The sequence below is a fragment of the Gymnoscopelus braueri genome (assembly GCF_963280865.1).
Source record: "Gymnoscopelus braueri genome assembly, chromosome: 17".
NCBI lineage: Eukaryota > Metazoa > Chordata > Actinopteri > Myctophiformes > Myctophidae > Gymnoscopelus > Gymnoscopelus braueri.
In genome coordinates, this window is record NC_137617.1 from 10,072,131 (window position 1) to 10,090,602 (window position 18,472).

The 18,472-nt window shown below is 40.5% G+C and overlaps 1 protein-coding gene across 1 annotated transcript; it reads right to left on the reverse strand.

The window, feature by feature from the left end:
- Positions 1–1,848: 1,848 nt before the first annotated feature.
- On the reverse strand, positions 1,849–17,611 carry LOC308105437 (uncharacterized protein). Its single transcript, XM_080456160.1, has 15 exons — positions 17,425–17,611; positions 14,328–15,966; positions 13,517–13,689; positions 10,713–10,918; positions 9,692–9,959; positions 9,413–9,493; positions 9,165–9,323; positions 8,933–9,079; positions 8,343–8,576; positions 7,438–7,587; positions 7,077–7,317; positions 6,243–6,530; positions 4,956–5,183; positions 4,736–4,867; positions 1,849–2,721 (listed from the first exon to the last, which is right to left on the reverse strand). The coding sequence occupies exons 1-15, from the start codon at positions 17,452–17,454 to the stop codon at positions 2,381–2,383; spliced, it is 4,317 nt and encodes a 1,438-aa protein (XP_080312286.1). The 5' UTR covers positions 17,455–17,611; the 3' UTR covers positions 1,849–2,380.
- Positions 17,612–18,472: the final 861 nt, after the last annotated feature.

An 18,472-nucleotide genomic window follows, 5' to 3' on the forward strand; every position in this document is an offset into this window, starting at 1 on the left:
TTGAGAATTTTCTCTTCCAAAAACAGCAACTATAAATGAAAAGTCTGTGTTCCATATTTTAATGGCACTGAAAGTATAACATATAACACAAATACTCCAAGACAGCCAAAAGAATATCATTCCAAAGTCACAGAGCAGAATATCATAATGGCAATAAAGATACAATAATACCAGAAGCATATCATTTTCTAGCCATGGTTCACGTGACGCTTGTATACGGGCTAATCATTTTCCACACGAAGCGACCATGTCTTATTTGAATTTCACAAATAGAGTGTGGAGTTTGCCAAGTTCCAACTAACTAGATGCTGCGCACAGCTGCTGCCTCTTAAAGGGTTAAAAGCTGGGTTACAAAATGACCCGCCCCCACCTGCCTCTGATTGGCCTACCGAACTTCCGCGTGTGTGACGCACACGGCAGCCCTGCAGAAGCAGGAAGCGCGCCCGAGATACAGACGCTTCAGAGCCGAATGAGGCGTCTACCTTTATATGTCTATGAGCTGGAGCCCAAACGTTGTTGAAATGCATTATTAAAGTAAGAATCTCCAGGTCAGAGTACTTTAAATTAGTATTTATAAGTTTTATCCACAAGATGGCGCCATTACTTCATAAAATGGAGCACCCGTCTAACAGCACTACAACAGAGGCCTGAACTGTCGAGCATAATGAAATCCCTGATTTCATCACTTGTACAGTGTTTGTAGCTTTAACATGTTAGTCTATGATCTGTCCAATAGAGAAACAATACATGACATAATTACAATTTAGGCATTTGTAAATGGCTAAATTGTAATCATGTTCAAGTAAGACAACTCACATCAAACTACATCCATATTGTAGGATTTAAAGCCCTACAATTACCCTATGGTAATGATACCTAAGTCAGTTTGTTCAAAAGTCAGTTATTTTGGGGACATTTTTAAGCCTTTATAGGAGAGACAGAAAGAGAATAAATGTGGAGAGTAGGGTAATGACTCAAATGGTCCAGCCTGCCAAGAATCAAACAGTAGGCTACAGATCAGCTGCTAGTCCATGTGGACTAGCTCAGTAGATAGGGTACGGAGACGCCCAGGGGTCCTTGTGGGGGCTCAAACTTCTCCAAGGGGTCCCCATGCAAGCTTTAAAAAAAAGTGAAACATTTTAACAACACAAATCTTGTATGGGGTCCCTGGATAAAAATATTTTCATATGGGGGTCCGTGGCCAAACAAATTTTTATTTGGGGGTCCTTCAAAAGGGGATCTCCCATGATAAAATCAATGAAAGATGTCCCGCACACTGTCTGGAAAAAAACACACCTTTGCCCCAAAAGGAAATGATCGTTGTGGTTATTGTGCGCAGTGTAATAACCAATACAAGACAGGTGGGCACTAGGGACATCTGGGCACCATATTTTTGCGATGAATAGGCACCTGGATAGGTGGGTACCAGGACAATTGGGCACCAAAACCATCTGGGCACTAGGGACATGTGGGCACCTGGACTAGAGGGCACTCAGGGTCGGACCTCGTTGTTGTGTTGTGTTTGGGGGTTTAAAGAACAGTGGGTTAAATATCACTTACCAACAGTTTAAAAAAAAACACTAATCCTAATTCAGGTGCCCACTCATCCAGGTGCCCACATGTCCCTAGTGCCCAGATGGTTTTGGTACACAGTTGTCCTGGTGCCCACCTTTCAGGTGCCCACTTATCTCCACATATATATGGCTATACCTACGATTAAATTATTTTTAGTAATCAGTATAAGTGGCGAGCATTAAAGAACGGAGTAGCAATGCTCACACATTCAGCCTCATTCATTAAATGTATGTTCCAGGGAGCATGAATTTGCTTGCCAAATGGCATATGGCAATATGCGCATTCTACTTTGAGATAACCTGTGCAAATGTAAAGTTTGACTTTCCAAAAGGGTGGTGGTCGAGGAAAGGCCATGGGGGACAGAAAATGTGAATGGACAGAGAGGGACCGACCTAGCCAGCCATAGAGTGCTAGTGGGCCTAAAACACTGGATGAGTCAAATACACTCCATCACTTCCTTTTTGTTGTCTTTTAATATGAAGCAAATTGGCCTTACATTGTATGAAATTGTGCAACACAAATAAACTTTACTTTGCATAAGAATTAACACACTCCCCAACACTAAATGCGAGGTGAACAGTGGTACTTATTTTCATTTGTAAAGACCCCTTAACAGACGACTTCACACTGAAGAACCAGTTTGGGTGTGCAGGCCGGCACCAAATGAAATCCATTCTGTCATGTCTCGCTAGGACGCGCCTCACTAGCCAACACACAATATGTTGGGAATTGATTGCATGAAACAATCACCTGTGCGTCCAGTCTCAATGTTGGTAAACAAATAATTGGTCTATTGGACGATCTCTCATGATTGTAGGTCCATGTCCTGTGCGAGATTCCTCATCGTCTTCCCCATCTTCTTGGGGGCTTTGATTTTCTGCGGGTAAGTAAACTTCTCAAAGCCCTGGTGTGCTCTCCCAGGAATGTACCTGAAGAGATTGTCCTTCTTATACTCGGCCACAAACTTAGTGATGTCAGCTTGTCTTCTTGTCTTGTAAGCGTGTGATGATGCCAGGGATGTTGTGAGGTGGCTGCCGTTCCCTGTGATGAGAAGCCGATTAGCCTCACTTCCAAGTGCTCCTGCCATCATTCCACAGAGCTTCATCTTTTCATTGGTGTAGTGGTCGCTCACACGTCCCAAGGACTCTACAAAATACAGAATTATACAGCTCAGCTATGGTGAAAGAGTTGTAAAACATTGTAAAAAATACTTTGTTACAAGTAAAAGTCTGTTATTCAAAATTCAAAAAGTACAAAAGTATCGGCATGAAAATGTACTTAAAAGTACCAAAAGTAAAAGTACTCAATATGCAAAATGTCCCATTTCACGTGAGCTTGTAGATTGGCTGAAAGTGGTTAATGTATGTTTTGTAATAATATTCAAAACCTACAAAGTAACTAGTAGCTGAAGTTTTCAAATAATTGTAGTGGAGTAAAAAGTACAATATTTGCCTCTGAGATGTAGTGGAGTAGAAGTAAAAGTATTGAAAATTGGATATACTCCAGTAAAGTAAAAATACCTCAAAGTGTACATAATTAGGTACAGTACTTGAGTAAATGTACTTAGTTACTTTACACCACAGCGGCTCAGTATGTAATAGGGTCTGAACCTCGAAGGACCCTTGAGGTTGCATTAACTCTTTGACTGCCAGAGTATTTTCATAAAGTACTCCCCCAGTGCCAGCAATTTTCGTGTTTTTTTATTTTTATATTTTGATTTTTTCTCATGAAAATAATTTAAGGACACATAATGTAAAGACCCAGCACAAATCCGCCACTAGAGAGCAGCACATGACAGCTTGATCATGTCGTTGGGTCTCTCTCACCCTTCTTGATAGATTAGACAAGGAAAAACATGAAAACAGATGTGACGTCACCCAGATTGTTTTGATCGGCGAAAATTACGATGTGATACACGACGGCGATGACTGATCGTCACCCAGACCATAGATTATAGAAGAGAACCTGTCCGTTTGTCCGTTATACCGTGTGAAAACCCGTTTATTTACCTATTTTGGACGAAAATGACTGGGGAAAAAAATCAAAAACCGGAAACGGAATCCAGGCCATGAAACCGGATGCAGATGTCCGTGAAGTAAGTGGAACTCGAGAATAACATTGAATATTAAGCAGCATAGCGCAATCAGAGATTAAACAATGAACGCGCGTCAAGCGCGTCGAACGCGTCGACGGCCAACTGGACAAAGTAGCACTTGACGCGTTATCGCGTCGTCCGCAGTCAAAGAGTTAATGGGGCCTCTGTGAAAATGTATTCTACTTTTATTTCACCAACATTGCAATGCTTCCATATGATCGACTATAGTGATCATATGATGCCCTTTCTCCACTATTTACTCTTAATTCCAGTTACGGAATTCTGGAATAGATGTTTTTTAACAATAAAAATCTCCTCAGATGGGAGAGCTTCAGACCATAGCTGTGTCCGAAATCATTCCCTACTGCCTATATATAGACTTAATATAGTTACGCCATTTTTAAGTGGCGTTGGAAAGTATAGTATCATTATTATACCCTACATAGTGGACTCATTTTATCCCTCAGTGCACAGTGAAATCTAGGGTACAGACGATGGTCACTAACTAAGCTCTACCAATCCCACAATGCATTGCGTAGGTTCAGCTGGAAGGAAACGATGGCGGTGCCTGTCACAGAAGAACGAGAGCGAGGGAGAGAGAACCTGTCGTACAATAATAATATATAGACTAATTACATATATAATGATATAATAATATGTAATGATAATAACTATACATCACAACAGTGCATAGCAGAATGTTCTTTTTTCTTTCCAAATATATTTTTGGGGGCTTTCTTTGCCTTTAGTGACACGCAGCAAAGGTCGTCGGGATCGGGAGTTAGCACCAGCCGTCCGGACCAGAATGTTCTTTTAATAAATCCATTGAAGGCGACCTGAGTTGTGTCCTATATGTTTTTTATTTATTTCATTGATGAGTTCACTCTACATCTGACTCACTATATAGGCAGTAGCATATGTGACTGAATTCAGACACAACCAATGTCTTAGTAAACAAGGGTTTGTGTCATAATTCAAAGCCTTGACACTCAACAAATTTGTCACTCAACAAATTACATACCGTAACTGTGAAATTATTTAGCAAATACAAGTTCAGTAACATACCTTTGAATTCGATATTCATGAATTCATTGACTAAATCCAAGCTGATGTTGCATCCAGGTTTTCCTTCAAGGTTTGCCACACGGTTCCACTTCAGGTCTTGTCTAATCTTCTCTGGGTAGAATCCTTCGATCCCTATTCAAACAAGATGCACTTGATTAATGACATTGGTATAACAGTGACAGAATGTCCATAGCAACACATTACATGTTCTAAGTCCTACCGGTGAGCATTCGATGGCAGGTGGTAAAATCCTTGAGGTGTTTTCTAGCCCAGAACAGAACCATGTCCATTTTCCAGAAGTCTGTCATGGCTTCTCCATCACCCTCTCTGATAGCATCTCGTCTTGCCATGTTATAAAGCCCCTCCCACACAAGAGCCTTTGTGTAGTTGAGCACATGGTCGTCTGCATCGGACGCAATGAAGCACATCTCTGAACAGTACCATTTAGCTGTAATGGGGAAAGAAACAGTATCAAGCATTTTATAAAGCACATTTTATTTCAAATGCATTGATTGGTTTTCAAGCAAAAGTAGTTAAAATAGCCGATATACAAGCACTGTTTCTGACCATTTTTGTTCCATTTCCTGAAAAGTAACGGTTTTGGACATAAGAGGTTTCTGCCCAATAGCGACGATATATTTGTTAGATTTAACTGGTTAGCAGTTTTTTTTGTGAAGTCAATTAACCAAAAGTCGAACTCAAAGTCCTTCCATCACCAGTCTAAACTGTATACATCGTATCCCAAAACTAATGGTAGATTCCAAACCGCACGGATGTTTAAGGTTTGGTCGGGGGCATAATATTTTAGATCGGGAGCGAAACTTCCCGTTTAAATCGCTTATTTAGTCAGCCTGTGGCCAAGTTTTCCATTGTAGCCAAACCGGGAGCAGTACTGGCAGCGGACGAAGGGGGGTTTTCCGGGTTGAATGGGAAACATGGCCACAGGCTGACTAAATAAGCGATTTAAACGGGTAGTTTCGCTCCCGACCTAAAATATTATGCCCCCGACCAAACCTTAAACATCCGTGCGGTTTGGAATCTACCATTAGTTTTGGGATACGATGTATACAAAAGGGTAAACAGCGGAGCCTTGGCGGAAGTTCCACCGATCCTGGATGAGAACGACATAGAACCTCATCTCGGCGCTGTATAGCGGAGTGAGAGGTTCTTTATGGAGCTAGTTTTACGACAGAGTAGCTTATGCTGTATAGTGTGAAAATAATAAATATATCATGGGACTTTTAATTCACACTTTGTTCCCTCTACTGGTGATCATTAGCAGATCATTTACTTCAGATAATTCTAGTTTTAGTCTATTTTTTTGTACACAATAACTACATTTTTACATGCATTTGTATTACTTTTTAACTCATAAAAGTCAAAGTTCAAGTCCCAGTCATAAAACCTCCAGGTCTAAAGTCAGTTACAAGTCACAGATTATTCTAGTCTAGGAGTCTAGGTGGTCAACACTACAGGACATTGGAAAGGACATTAAGTTATTTCTTACACTCTTCAGAGACAGCATTGTCTTGTTCTGACAGACTCAGACAGTCCTTGTGGTACCACTCATGTCTTCTGCACTGGTCCATGAGTGCACACTGTACCATCTGTCCCCCTCGTTGCTCTTTACAGTGACAGTATATGTAGGTGCCATCTCCTTGACAAGCTGGGCTGCAGAACCAATCCTGAGTGACGGTCGGATCGGTTGTTGGGTCTATCGGCGCACAACCTTCATGGAACCACACACCTCCACAAAGGTTGCTGCAGCACTGCACTAATGTTTCACCTGTTTTTTCTAAAATGAAGTAGACACAGATTTAATTATGATATAAAATCGCTCAACAATCTGACCTATAAGGCAAGACAATTTTATTTGTATAGCACTTTACATTCACAAAAGCAGTGCAAGGTACTATATAATGCATAAAAAGGCATTCAAAAAGAGGGGAAAAAAGACCATTTAAAAGCATGATATATGGGGGAAAAACTAAATAATAAAAAGGATTTAGCTGCATGGCAGTAATTGACCGGGTTCCACAGTATGACAAAAAATTAATAAATGTTTTTATCGTGGAGGGTTGATTGTTTATTTGTCCAGAATCAGATGTACATTCCAGACCAAGTGTCACCTCTGTAGGACAAATCGATCAGAGTTCTGCACTTATTTACATTTCTGTCCTGTGAAGTGGCCAAAATCCAGACTGGAACTTAGCAAAGTAATTGTAAGTTAAAATAAGCTGTTCACTTATGATGGGTTGTGTTTAATGGTACTGTATGTCTGAAGCACCTGAAAAACTAGACTTTTTTTTAAATAACTTAAAGCATGCTCTTATTTGCCTACCTTCTCCACAGAAACAGACTTCTTTCCTCTCTACTTCAGAGAGACTTGCAGTGGCAGCAGCAGTATTTATGTCTTCTTGAGGTGGTGGCATCCACACCAAGTCCACCAGTCTGTGTGAGAGTCCACTAAGCCACTCCATTTGGGCCTTATCGTCTGTGGGGAAGTCTGAAGGCTGCTGATCAACAGTGTCAATGTTGCACTCAGTAGCAGCGTATAAAGTGATGTAAGCGGAAGTCACAAACTTTGTAGGAAAAGAAAAGAGAATTTGTTTTTGGGTTAGGTGATATGTATTGCAGAACATGCATGGAAACATTTATAAGTATGAGGAAAGTTAAAGCAATGCACATTTTCTGAATATTACCGTGATGAAATCCACACCCCAGACATGTAGGATTGTTTCCTTGACCTTTCCTTCAATACTTAGGCCTCTCACTGCAAACACTGATTTGAGCTGGGACAGAGATCCTCGAGCCTCCAAGCTCTTCTCACTGCACAGCATTTGCATAATGTCCTGTGGTTCAAGAGATGATGATAAATATAATTGCCAAAACTAGACAACTTTTTTTCTTTTGTGTACCCACAATGAATGAATGAATCTCAAATGAATCTGTTAAGACAATTAATCCTCCCTTCTGTGTCGCCGCTGCTGTTTTAACCTACTGGCTCACCTGCCAGTGAGGAGCCCCCAGAGGGAGGACGTAGCACCTCTGACAGGCGCCGCCCCAGCCCATAGTAGCCACTAGCACAGCAACAAACATCACCCTCCCAGACCGGCTTCCCACCCATGAACATGGAAAATTTTGTATTTGTATAGATGTCACAGTATGATTGAAAAAGGTGCACTCATTTTCAGCGACGGAGGCGCGCCGTCTGAAGGTGACTTGAGCCACAAGAGGCACCGCCGAGAGAGCTTAGGCGAGCGACTCGCCGTACCGAGCGTTGCGAAGGTCCCTAGACTAGGTACCTCAGAGACGTCATTTCTTTTTTTGTCGGGGAGCCCCACCCCGCCGCAGGGGAGGTGAATTCGTAGAAAGCGAGCACTCCTTTTCCAATCCGACTTATTTTTCAATCTGACTGCAACATATACACTCGGCCAAGCAGGATGCACCGTGGTGGATTCGAACCCCAAGACTCCATGGTTGGTGGTGCACAGGTACTTTTCCCCTTAACCACCTGAGGGCCCTCATTATTAGATAAGTTATGTGATGTTATGTTAATTAATTCTTCATTCATACATTTATACAAATCAAACCTGTAGATTGTCACCTGGTAACAAAGGGATTCCTTGTGATATTCTGGTGGCGCGTCCACAAGCCCTTCAAATCTCTGTTGGGCTGTTGATTCACTGGGCTCCTCCGTCGTGTTAATGTTTAGGCCGTCTGAACAGCACAATACTTTGTGGGGTTTCGACAAAGTTGGAACATATTTAATAAGGCCGTCCATTATCTCAGTATCTCCTTCTGTTGTGCTCGAGTCCACAGGGACTGCACCAAGATTGACCTGTAAAAACAAAACAAAAACAGCCCATTAGAGAAATGTAAAGGCATAGTTCTTTTTGGGGGAATTTCATTATATTTAGCCTCACTAGTCTAAAGAGGGCCCAGTCTGTCAGCTGGTGGGTGGCATCAGTCCATCCCTATGTTCCCCGGGTTCTATGTTCCTCGCTTATGTTAGGGTTAGTGAGTGTAAGTGGGTTGTAAGCGGGGAGCATAGAACCCAGGAAACATAGATATGCTCCCAGTCCAACGATTTGGTGCCACACAACATACAGCATCTAAAGAAATATAGGCTGGATTTCCATGGGATTTGCCGTGTTAGTAATGTGAGTGATTGTACATTTGTACGTGCCGACTTACAACATTGCTCTTCTCCTTCATCTGCTTGGAGTATAAATGAGGAATGTGCCATACAACCTTGCTTCTCAATCCTTCCAGGGCTGTGAGGTTGTCAACAATTATGCGCATCACAATTGTCTTCATGCGCTGCCGCAGTGCCTCATATGTCTAACATAAAAAAGAACGAAAATATATTTATTTTGTTGACAGCAGGCTGGTGGTCATGTGTATGTTTTCTATAGAGGATGTGTACCTGTTTTGATGGGAGGATGCTATCTGGGGACACCTCAACTGCCTTTTTCGGAAGCCCTCGTAGAACGATGAAAGGTATGCGGTTTCTATGGGCAAAGCGAAATGCCCAAATCGTGGGCTTGTTTCCTCCTAGACGTTCATGCTTGGCATGGGATGTTATCTGGTAATGGGAAGAGGTTTTATTGCTAGGGAGGAATTCATTCAACAAAATGTTAATAAACCAATATGACGAAAAAGTTTAAGTAATACCTTGACTCGGTCCCAATTGAGAGAGTAGGCTGGAACTCGATCTGCATTGAATGCGATTCTCCTTCGTATCTTTAGTTCTTTCTAAACATAATGGAGATGAAAGGACAGGTGTTTAATGAAAACAATTATTCAATTTGAATCACACCATCAAGCTATATATACACATACATTAGAGAAAAAGTTAGTTTTACATGGCTACAACTTTACTTTTCTTTTTTACAATGCGTATACATTATTACAAGGTTTTATGGTCATATTGCCCCCCCTATATACACTCACCTCAACCTGTCCTTTCCACAGCTTAACCTCTTTATCGTGGTCATCTTGGAGTCTGACTATGTGTTTCCTTGAAGCAACTCCGGACTGGGAGACGCCAAGGCTATTCAGGATCTTGAACATCTTTTGAGGACAACCTTCCCTCCACATCTCAACCCCAATAAGAGACTGGACAAATGTATGTCTTTGGCTGCCGGTGAATAAAACGATAGACATGGCCATTGCAATCCTCTTATCCACCAGCTGTTGAGCTTCCTCTTCAGTCATGGCCCTACACTCCAACATTAAAATACATAGTTAGCTTCATGTTCTTTTTATAAAGTACCAACTGGTGATTATTAGAAAGACATCAATCTCTAAAGTTAGTGCTATGTTCTTTTACTGAGTGAAATACTATTGGACTCTTGCTTTTTAACATAATACAATTAAAATGTGTAGCAAACTTGTGAAATAAATCTAGTGATCAAGATCAAGACTGTATGTCAGATTTTCAAATTCCGGTTGGCTACGAATTGGTTTTGCAAAAAATGCCACGCACTATATACTTCGCTCCAGTTAATATTTATGACTAGAATGTGAAGAAAACAAATAGTTGTTTGTTACTAAAGGCTGGCAGTAGTAGTAGTTAGGTTGGTAGGTATGTGTTCAGAGTGCAGTTATAGGGAGATACAGTACTGTCACTGAGCCAATCAAAATGCAAGGTATAATAACTAAAATTACTCTATACTTGTTTTGTTTTTGTTTTGTTTCTTAACTTTCTCCATGTTCATAAGTTGGAAGCAGTTCACTCCAAGGCCAGGGCAGCAGTGTTATGAGTCATTGCTTTGCCATGTGGCATAAGTATTCAGCTTTACAAGTATAAAGTTAACACTTTAACCTGAAAAAGACTTTAAGGTCGAAACGTTAAGTTTGTAATATAATAAGTACGTTTGGAATAAAGTTGGAGCATCTTAAAATTGATTTGCGAGCCCTTCCTTCTTGTGAAATATACAAATCTAAAATCATCATTAACAGTGTTACACACCTCCGTGGTTCTTCTTTAGTATTGCCAACCACATATTGTCCTGTGATTTTCTTTGCCTGTGGGAACATCGACCGCAGGCAAGTAAGAGTAAGAGGTGCCTTTTCCTCAACCCATGCATTTGTCTTCTTCCAACAAAATGAGGCCAGGTTTTCGGGTGTGAGCTGCTTCCTGAAAGGTCCCTCCATATCTCTGTTCATCTTAATACGCTGTAAACAATATTTAAAAAACAATCATCAATACATTCATAGAGCTTTCTTTTAAGATAATGACATAATTTCAATCTAAAGAATAATATTTTGGGGGGCAGTATCTACAGGGTTTAACAGGGACAAGGATTTTTAACAATGAATTTTAAAAACTTTTCCAAAGTATTTTACCCCATTTCCAGGCCTATAGTGTTGTGCAAAATAAGGCTCTTACACCAGTGTGCTATCAATGCCCCAAGACAGACTCGAGCGAACAACAATTCCACAAACTAACGTAGCATGGTGCAATGTGTATTGTAGCTTGTAGATCTATTATTTTTGTCACATGACATCCCGTATACATTAGGCCGCAATCAAGCAACTCGTGCAGCAGCACATTTTAACACATATATTAATTACTATTAATTATAATAATTATTTCAGGTATGTTAGACATGTTCTAGAACTTTTTTTGATGAACCAAATCAATAGCCAAAAACTATGTATATCCAAACATTTTCCAAAACATTTCATTCATTCCAAACCCTTTTCCAAGCCTGGAAAAAAAAACGTATTTTAAAATATTTCTAGAAATGTTATGACCATGGAACCCTGTATCTAAGAATGTATACCCCATGTCTAGGGATGAGATATCAAATTAAGTGTCCAGAACATTAGCTACATGTATGTCTAGTTTTAATTTTGGTTATAGTAATACTGTGACAAATTAAATGCTCCTTTCCGGGACTTAAAGGCCAAGAACACTTCGGTAGAGGTTTGAGTTGTGTAGTTAGTAACTACACAGTTACTAACTAACAGTAGTTACCTCACCATGATGCAACTCCAATAGAATAGTGGGCAAGAAAAAAAAATTTGCTCCTTTGACTAGACTGATAATTCAAAATATGCTCCTCATTGACTTACATTGTAAGGTGAAGAGGCTCAGGATGAACTATTTTAGCCCATAAACAAATGCAAACAAAGCTGATTCTGCAATATGGAAGTATGGAACATAGTCAACTTCCTGTTGATTTTACTATTTGACGATCCAGATCAATAGATCCGCAGATCCAGAACAGGTTTTCTTCCTAGTAAAATAGCTAAATCAACAGAAGTTTCCTTTTTTAATTTTATTTATAGCACTACACAACTAGCCGTTTATTAACTTATTAGACTGTTCTAGTTGAGTGAAATGAACATCTAACAACTATACTTATTTGGCCTCATGTTTCTCAAATATTTCTATTAACTGGGGGGATTTATAAAATGTAAGCCTGACACAGGCATCAGTACAAGGGCCGTCACCAGAGAGGATTGTGAGGTGCAGTCTAGACTCACAGCCTTTGCGCAAAATTCCTTTTCAGTTCAAGGAAGCGCAATTTGGAACAATCTACCCACTAACATAGTGTCCATCCTTTACATCTTTTAAAGGGCAAGACCACTTTGATAGAGGTTTGGTTGTGTAGTGACCTTGCCATGATGTAACAACAAAAGGTGGGCAATAATAATTTCTCCATTGACTAGAAATTGATCACAGCGCCCACAGGGCGTTTTCTCTCCTCTGCGTCATCAGTGCCCATACCCTAGGTGGGGTTGGCGAAAGGGCCTTTCTGTGCAGAGTTTACATGTTCTCTACCCTCACAAAAACAAGCAGTAACCCTGGTCTCTATACTGCCTCCCCCTGGTCAGCCTGATGGAGGGGAAAGGAACTGGTTGGAATAACGTGTTCCTTCCAAGCGCTACGTCTAACCAGGGAACATCCCCCCTGTCGGGTGATAAGAAGCGGCTTTCTATGAATGCTCTTATGCATTGAAGGAGGCATGAGCTTGGCTCTAGGCTCTCCTTAGGCTGGCAGAGGGAGTGTAGCGCCCAGGATTACTTAGACAATTGCCACTGGGTGAAAAAATGGGTTACAAAATCGTGGGATAAAAATGTAAGTAAAAAAAGAAAAAGTATCATTTAAAATATGCTCCTCATTGATTTGTATGTACGGTGAAGAGCCCATAAACGAACTCAAACAAAGCTGATTCTGACAGTATAGTTCACCAAACCGCATGTACTATTAGTTTTTTTTAATAAAACCGTTAACTTGCTATTGATTTTGTCATTTAAATTAGGAAGAAAACCCGGACTGGAACCGCGGATCTTGATCCGGATCTTCAAATCAACAGGAAGTTGGAATTTTTATTTAAAAAAAAAACAGTACTGGGTTTGGTGATGTTCTATACTGTAAGAATCAGCTTTGATTACGGGCTCAAAAGAGCCCACCTCAGAGTGGTTTTGTGTGTGGTCGTGGTGTTCATTAATATGCGCTGTGTCCCGTCCAAATGAATGTATAATAAATAAACAACTTCTCAAAGCATCTATACACCATATATTTATGGAAATAGCAGATCTACAAGCTCAGAATGTGAGCTGTGAGCTTAAATGTCAGTAATTTCTTTGAATATTCAAGTCATTTGTCATATCTGCCCTGCTCAACTTCAAAGCCTAAAGGGCAAACAGAAATCTAATTTGTCTTCATATGTTCAATGCCAAAAAACACAATGAAACCGTTAATCACAATTATTTGTATGACATTTAATCGTCAACTAAAATGTCATGATCGTGAAACCCTACCTCTTTGCATATGATTTCTTGGAACACTTTGTTGAAAGCAGCTTTAGCACCTGGCAGTTCAAGCAGTCGTCTTATTGCAGGAACATATCGTCTACGTTTTAAATTGTTAATCACTTGGCTGAGTTTCCCCTCCTTCTTCTTGGGCGCTGGAGATGGACCATCTGATGTGGACACTGGACAAACATGAATGGCGTTAAGGAGGGAAAAATCTTGTCTTATATAATGGAACATTTTATTCAAATCCTTTAAAAGTAATTTGAATGGCTGGAAAATTCCAAATGCATAATGCATTTAATTTGGGCAGAATTCTTTGGTTTATATCCTACCTGGCTAATGTGACTAATCTAGTGGACAATTAAAAAACTTCACCTCTTAACTGTCTTAAGCCCTACATATTTGGTCGTACGTCAAATAGATAGACACTCACAACACGTTGTGAGCTTGTCAATCTGCTATTTTTGAAAATAAGAATAAAATAATAAGGACTCCAGTCAAGGGTTCATGTTTTTAAGTAGACTGAAAAAAAGTTTACTGACCAGTAAACAATGTTACTGTAATCTGTTATTTCCTTGAAGAAAATAATCATCATCATATTAATAACAATAGTTAATATTTGTTTTATTATTCATATATATATATATATATATATATATATATATATATATATATATATATACACACACACACAACACACAATTATATACTGTGTGTGTGTGTGTGTGTGTGTGTGTGTGTGTGTGTGTGTGTGTGTGTATATATATATATATATATATATATTAATTTCTTTATTATTATTAATAATCATAATAACCTGATTTCGTGTTTGTAGAGTCACGGTCCATCTTCATTTTTTTGCAAGGCAGAGGGTTATTTTTCATAGAAAAAACGGTCCAGGTGCGCTTATTTTTTTGTTGTTTTTTGATTTTTGGCATTGCCTTTTGTTTTTGTACCCACTTCTGGCACGGATTTCTACATATAAACTCATCCGGTGAAAGATGGGGCAACAGTACTTGCGCAGTCTTCAAATCAACCAGCTGAGATATTCTTACTCTTGCCAGGTTTTTGTGTGCGTCGTATTTGAGTTCTTTTTTGCAGAGACTGCATCTAATAATCTTAATAGAACCGGACCCCTCCGCACTCTGTTCGGACGTAGATGGCCCCTCCACACTCTGTTCAGACGTAGATGGCGTGTCGTTGTTGGCAGAATCTTTCAAGTTGCAATTGGTAGGTAGCACAGTAGGCACGGTACAGGTGCGCAAAGTTGTTCCTGTTATTTGCTTTGTTTTTGAATGTACCCACCTCTGGCACGGATCTTTACATATAAACTCCTCCGGTGAAAGATGGGGAAACAGTACTTGCGCAGTCTTCAAATCAACCAGCTTAGATATTCTTGTTCTTCCCAGGGATTTGTGTCGTTTGTCTATTACGAGTTGTTTTTTGCAGAGACTGCAGCGTCGCACGGAATCAGAACCGGACCTCTCCGTGCTCTGTTCGGACGGACATGGCATGTCATTGACGTTCCGATTGGTAGGTAGCACAGTAGGCACGGTACAGGTGCGCAAAGTTGTTCCTGTTATTTGCTTTGTTTTTGAATGTACCCACCTCTGGCACGGATCTTTACATATAAACTCCTCCGGTGAAAGATGGGGAAACAGTACTTGCGCAGTCTTCAAATCAACCAGCTTAGATATTCTTGTTCTTCCCAGGGATTTGTGTCGTTTGTCTATTACGAGTTGTTTTTTGCAGAGACTGCAGCGTCGCACGGAATCAGAACCGGACCTCTCCGTGCTCTGTTCGGACGGACATGGCATGTCATTGACGTTCCGATTGGTAGGTAGCACAGTAGGCACGGTACAGGTGCGCTTATTTTTGTTTTTATAGCATGGCTTTGTTTTTGAATGTACCCACTTTTCGCACGGATCTTTACATATACAGTCATTCGGTGAAAGATGGGGCATCAGTACTTTCGCAGTCTTCAAATCAACCAGCCTAGATATTCTTATTCTCGGCAGGGATTTGAGTGCGTCGGGTACAAGTTCTTTTTTGCAGAGACTGCATCTAATAATCTTAGAACCGGAATCCTCCGCTCTCTGTTCGGATGTAGATGGCATGTCATTGTTGTTGGCAGAATCTCTCACATTCCAATTGGTAGGTAGCACAGTAGGCAGCCTGGGAACGGCAACATATTGTAGAGAACCCTTCGTGTTTGGTTTAAAAGTAGGTGGTACCTCAGTCCCTTTCACGTTCGATTTACAGGTCGATGATGCCTTGAAAGAAGCTCCCATGTCAGAAACAGAACCCAAGTCCATGTTCTGCTCAGAAGTAGATGCTGTGCTGTTGACACAATCCTCCTCAATGTTTTGTTCAGAAGTAGATGCTATGTTGACAGAAACCTCCATGTGTTGTTCAGAAGTAGATGGCATGTTGTTGCCACAATCCTCCTCCATGTTCTGTTCAGATAAAAGAAGAATAAGATAAGATCTTTATTGACCTAGCTGGGGAAATTCAGGCGCCAAAGACAGTACAGCGGATAAAATGACATACATCATACATGCATATTATTCAATTATGTTTGTTCACTGCAGTAGTGCTGGTGCATATAAATTTTTCTTAATTCTTAATATGTGACAATTGACATCCTGAATGATGTCCCTTACAGAGGACAAGAGGATAAACTGGGGACCCCCACCCTGACAAGCACTTGGAATTGTAAGAGTTGAGGCTTCGCGTTGCGAGGCATTGTGAGCTTGTAGATTGGCTATTTTCAAAAATGGTATATTATATTATACATGCACAATTCTATTTAAAAAGAATGTGTTAAAAATGTCTTAAAAGTCCTTAAATTGTCACTTTACTGTCAACTGTCAAATCATGTGGGGACGCCTCTGGGGGTCTCGACCCACAGGTTGAGAACGACTGTGTTACAACATAGTGCACATTTTTCAAAAGACGGGTAAAAGGCTGGCTGGCATGGCCACGTTCACACAACAAATGTCATATTATATTGATTGATTGATTGATGTTCTTTATTTAGTAAGACATGAGACAGTCTTGGATGATTTTCAAAATAGTGTTTGCACTTTCTCCCTTTTTGGTCCATGCAAGAACAAAAACGTTCATATTTCAAATACATATATATATATATATAAAGTGCTTACCCCAATGTTCACCAATCGGATTAAATGCAGGTACTTCTGAGGGGCCGTACATAATTGTAACATCCGTGGCCATGGGGCAAGCACTTTATATTTGAAATTTGAACATGTATGTAGATGTACGGACCAAAAAGGGACAAAGTGCAAACACTATTTTGAAAATCATCCAAGACGGTCATGACAAACCTTAGCCCCTTTTTTAACCATACTTCTCCACGACTGCTCCCGAATGAGGTCCCACTGTCTCGGGTCCCAACAGAGGTAGAGCCCGTCCAAATGCAGTGAAGATCACTTTCTTTCGCAACATCGTATCCAAAAAGTAAAAGTAGTCCGTGACACCTACAGATGTTTGCAATTTCACTGTAAAGTAAATTTTTACCGACGGGGTTGAAAAAAACGTTTAAATCGCTTTAGTCAGCCTGTGCCATATTTTCCCATTGTAGCCGAATCGGGAGCAGTACTGGCACCTGCCGTAGGGGGTTGTTCCGGGTTGAACGGGGAAAACATGGCACAGGCTGACTAAATAAGTGTTTTAAACGAGGTTTTCAACGCCGTCGGTTAAATTTTACTCTCCGGCGAAATTACAAACATCTGTAGGTGTCTCGGACAACCTTTACTTTTTGAATAAGATGTTGCGAAAGGGTGTTTTTCACTGCATTTGGACGGACTCTACCTCTGCCGGGACCCCAGACAGCGGGACCTCATCTCGGAGCTATCGTGGAGAGTGAGATTCCAGAAGGGGGCTTGACAAACCTCCATGTTCTGATCAGAAGTCGATGCCATGTCGTTGGCAGAACCCTCCGTGTTCTCTTCAGCAGGTGGAATGTTGTCACAATTCCTCCTCCATGTTCTGTGTATTAGTAGGTGATGTTAATATTGACACAGGCTGCACAGTATATTATGTTTGCAGCTTAATTAGGAGGAAACCAATGTTTTTTCAGCAAGACGTTCAACCACCAAGCAATTGCAAAGCTGAGCTGATAGCCGCCAACCAGTGTTGCCAGGTTTTCTGGGAGAAATAAGTCACCAGGTCTACGTAAACAAGCCCAAAAGAAAGCAACCTAGGCCACATGAGCACTTTAAACCTATGCGTCGGCTATAAGCTCACAGCGCGTGGCATTGTAGATCTGCTATTTTCAAAAACTCATGGAAAAAATTTTTTTTACAAGCAACAGAACAGAAAAAATAGCCCAATGTCGCTTATAACAAGCGGACATGGCAACCTTGCCACCAACTTTCCGGGGGTCCTGTTAGACCACGCGTCGCTTCCATATGACGTCACGTAAAAACAACAACAGCCCAACAGACCATAGATGCAACAGACAACCAAGGAGTTGCCGCCAGGCAAAAACCTCGTATCTCCCTATTTTAACTTTTTGTTTTTTCGTAAATTAATGCCTTATTTTGTCACACAAGAATGTCCCACAAAAGTAGTGAAAACAGCCAAGCTCGCGCTGTGAGCTTGTATATTGGCTATTTTCACTATTTAATTTATATTACATTTTATTCTAACTATATAATTGTATAAGTAAAGTAACTGTTTTGGTCATACAAGGTTTCCACCCGTGACCCGACAGCAACGGAAGGAGCTATAGGTCACGTTCTAAGCACTGGGAGGCAAAGCTGGAGCCCAAACTTTGTTGAAATGCATTATAATATCAAGCACCTTGTTAAATAAAAAGGTTTAGTAAAAAAAACAATTAATCAAGTAAATGCGACTGTATAATATTGTGCAAGTATTTCTAAGTCTTATTTTAGCCACATGATGGCGCCATTACTACGTAAAACGGAGCACTCATCT

Excerpts from the sequence above, each read along its gene's own strand:
- LOC308105437 (XM_080456160.1), bottom strand. The coding sequence starts at position 17,454 with ATGGCATCGACTTCTGATCAGAACATGGAG. Across the intron at positions 9,494-9,691 it reads TGTGGAAAGGACAGGTTGAG|AAAGAACTAAAGATACGAAG; the intron begins GTGAGTGTATAT and ends CATTATGTTTAG. Across the intron at positions 9,080-9,164 it reads GCATCCTCCCATCAAAACAG|ACATATGAGGCACTGCGGCA; the intron begins GTACACATCCTC and ends TTTTTATGTTAG.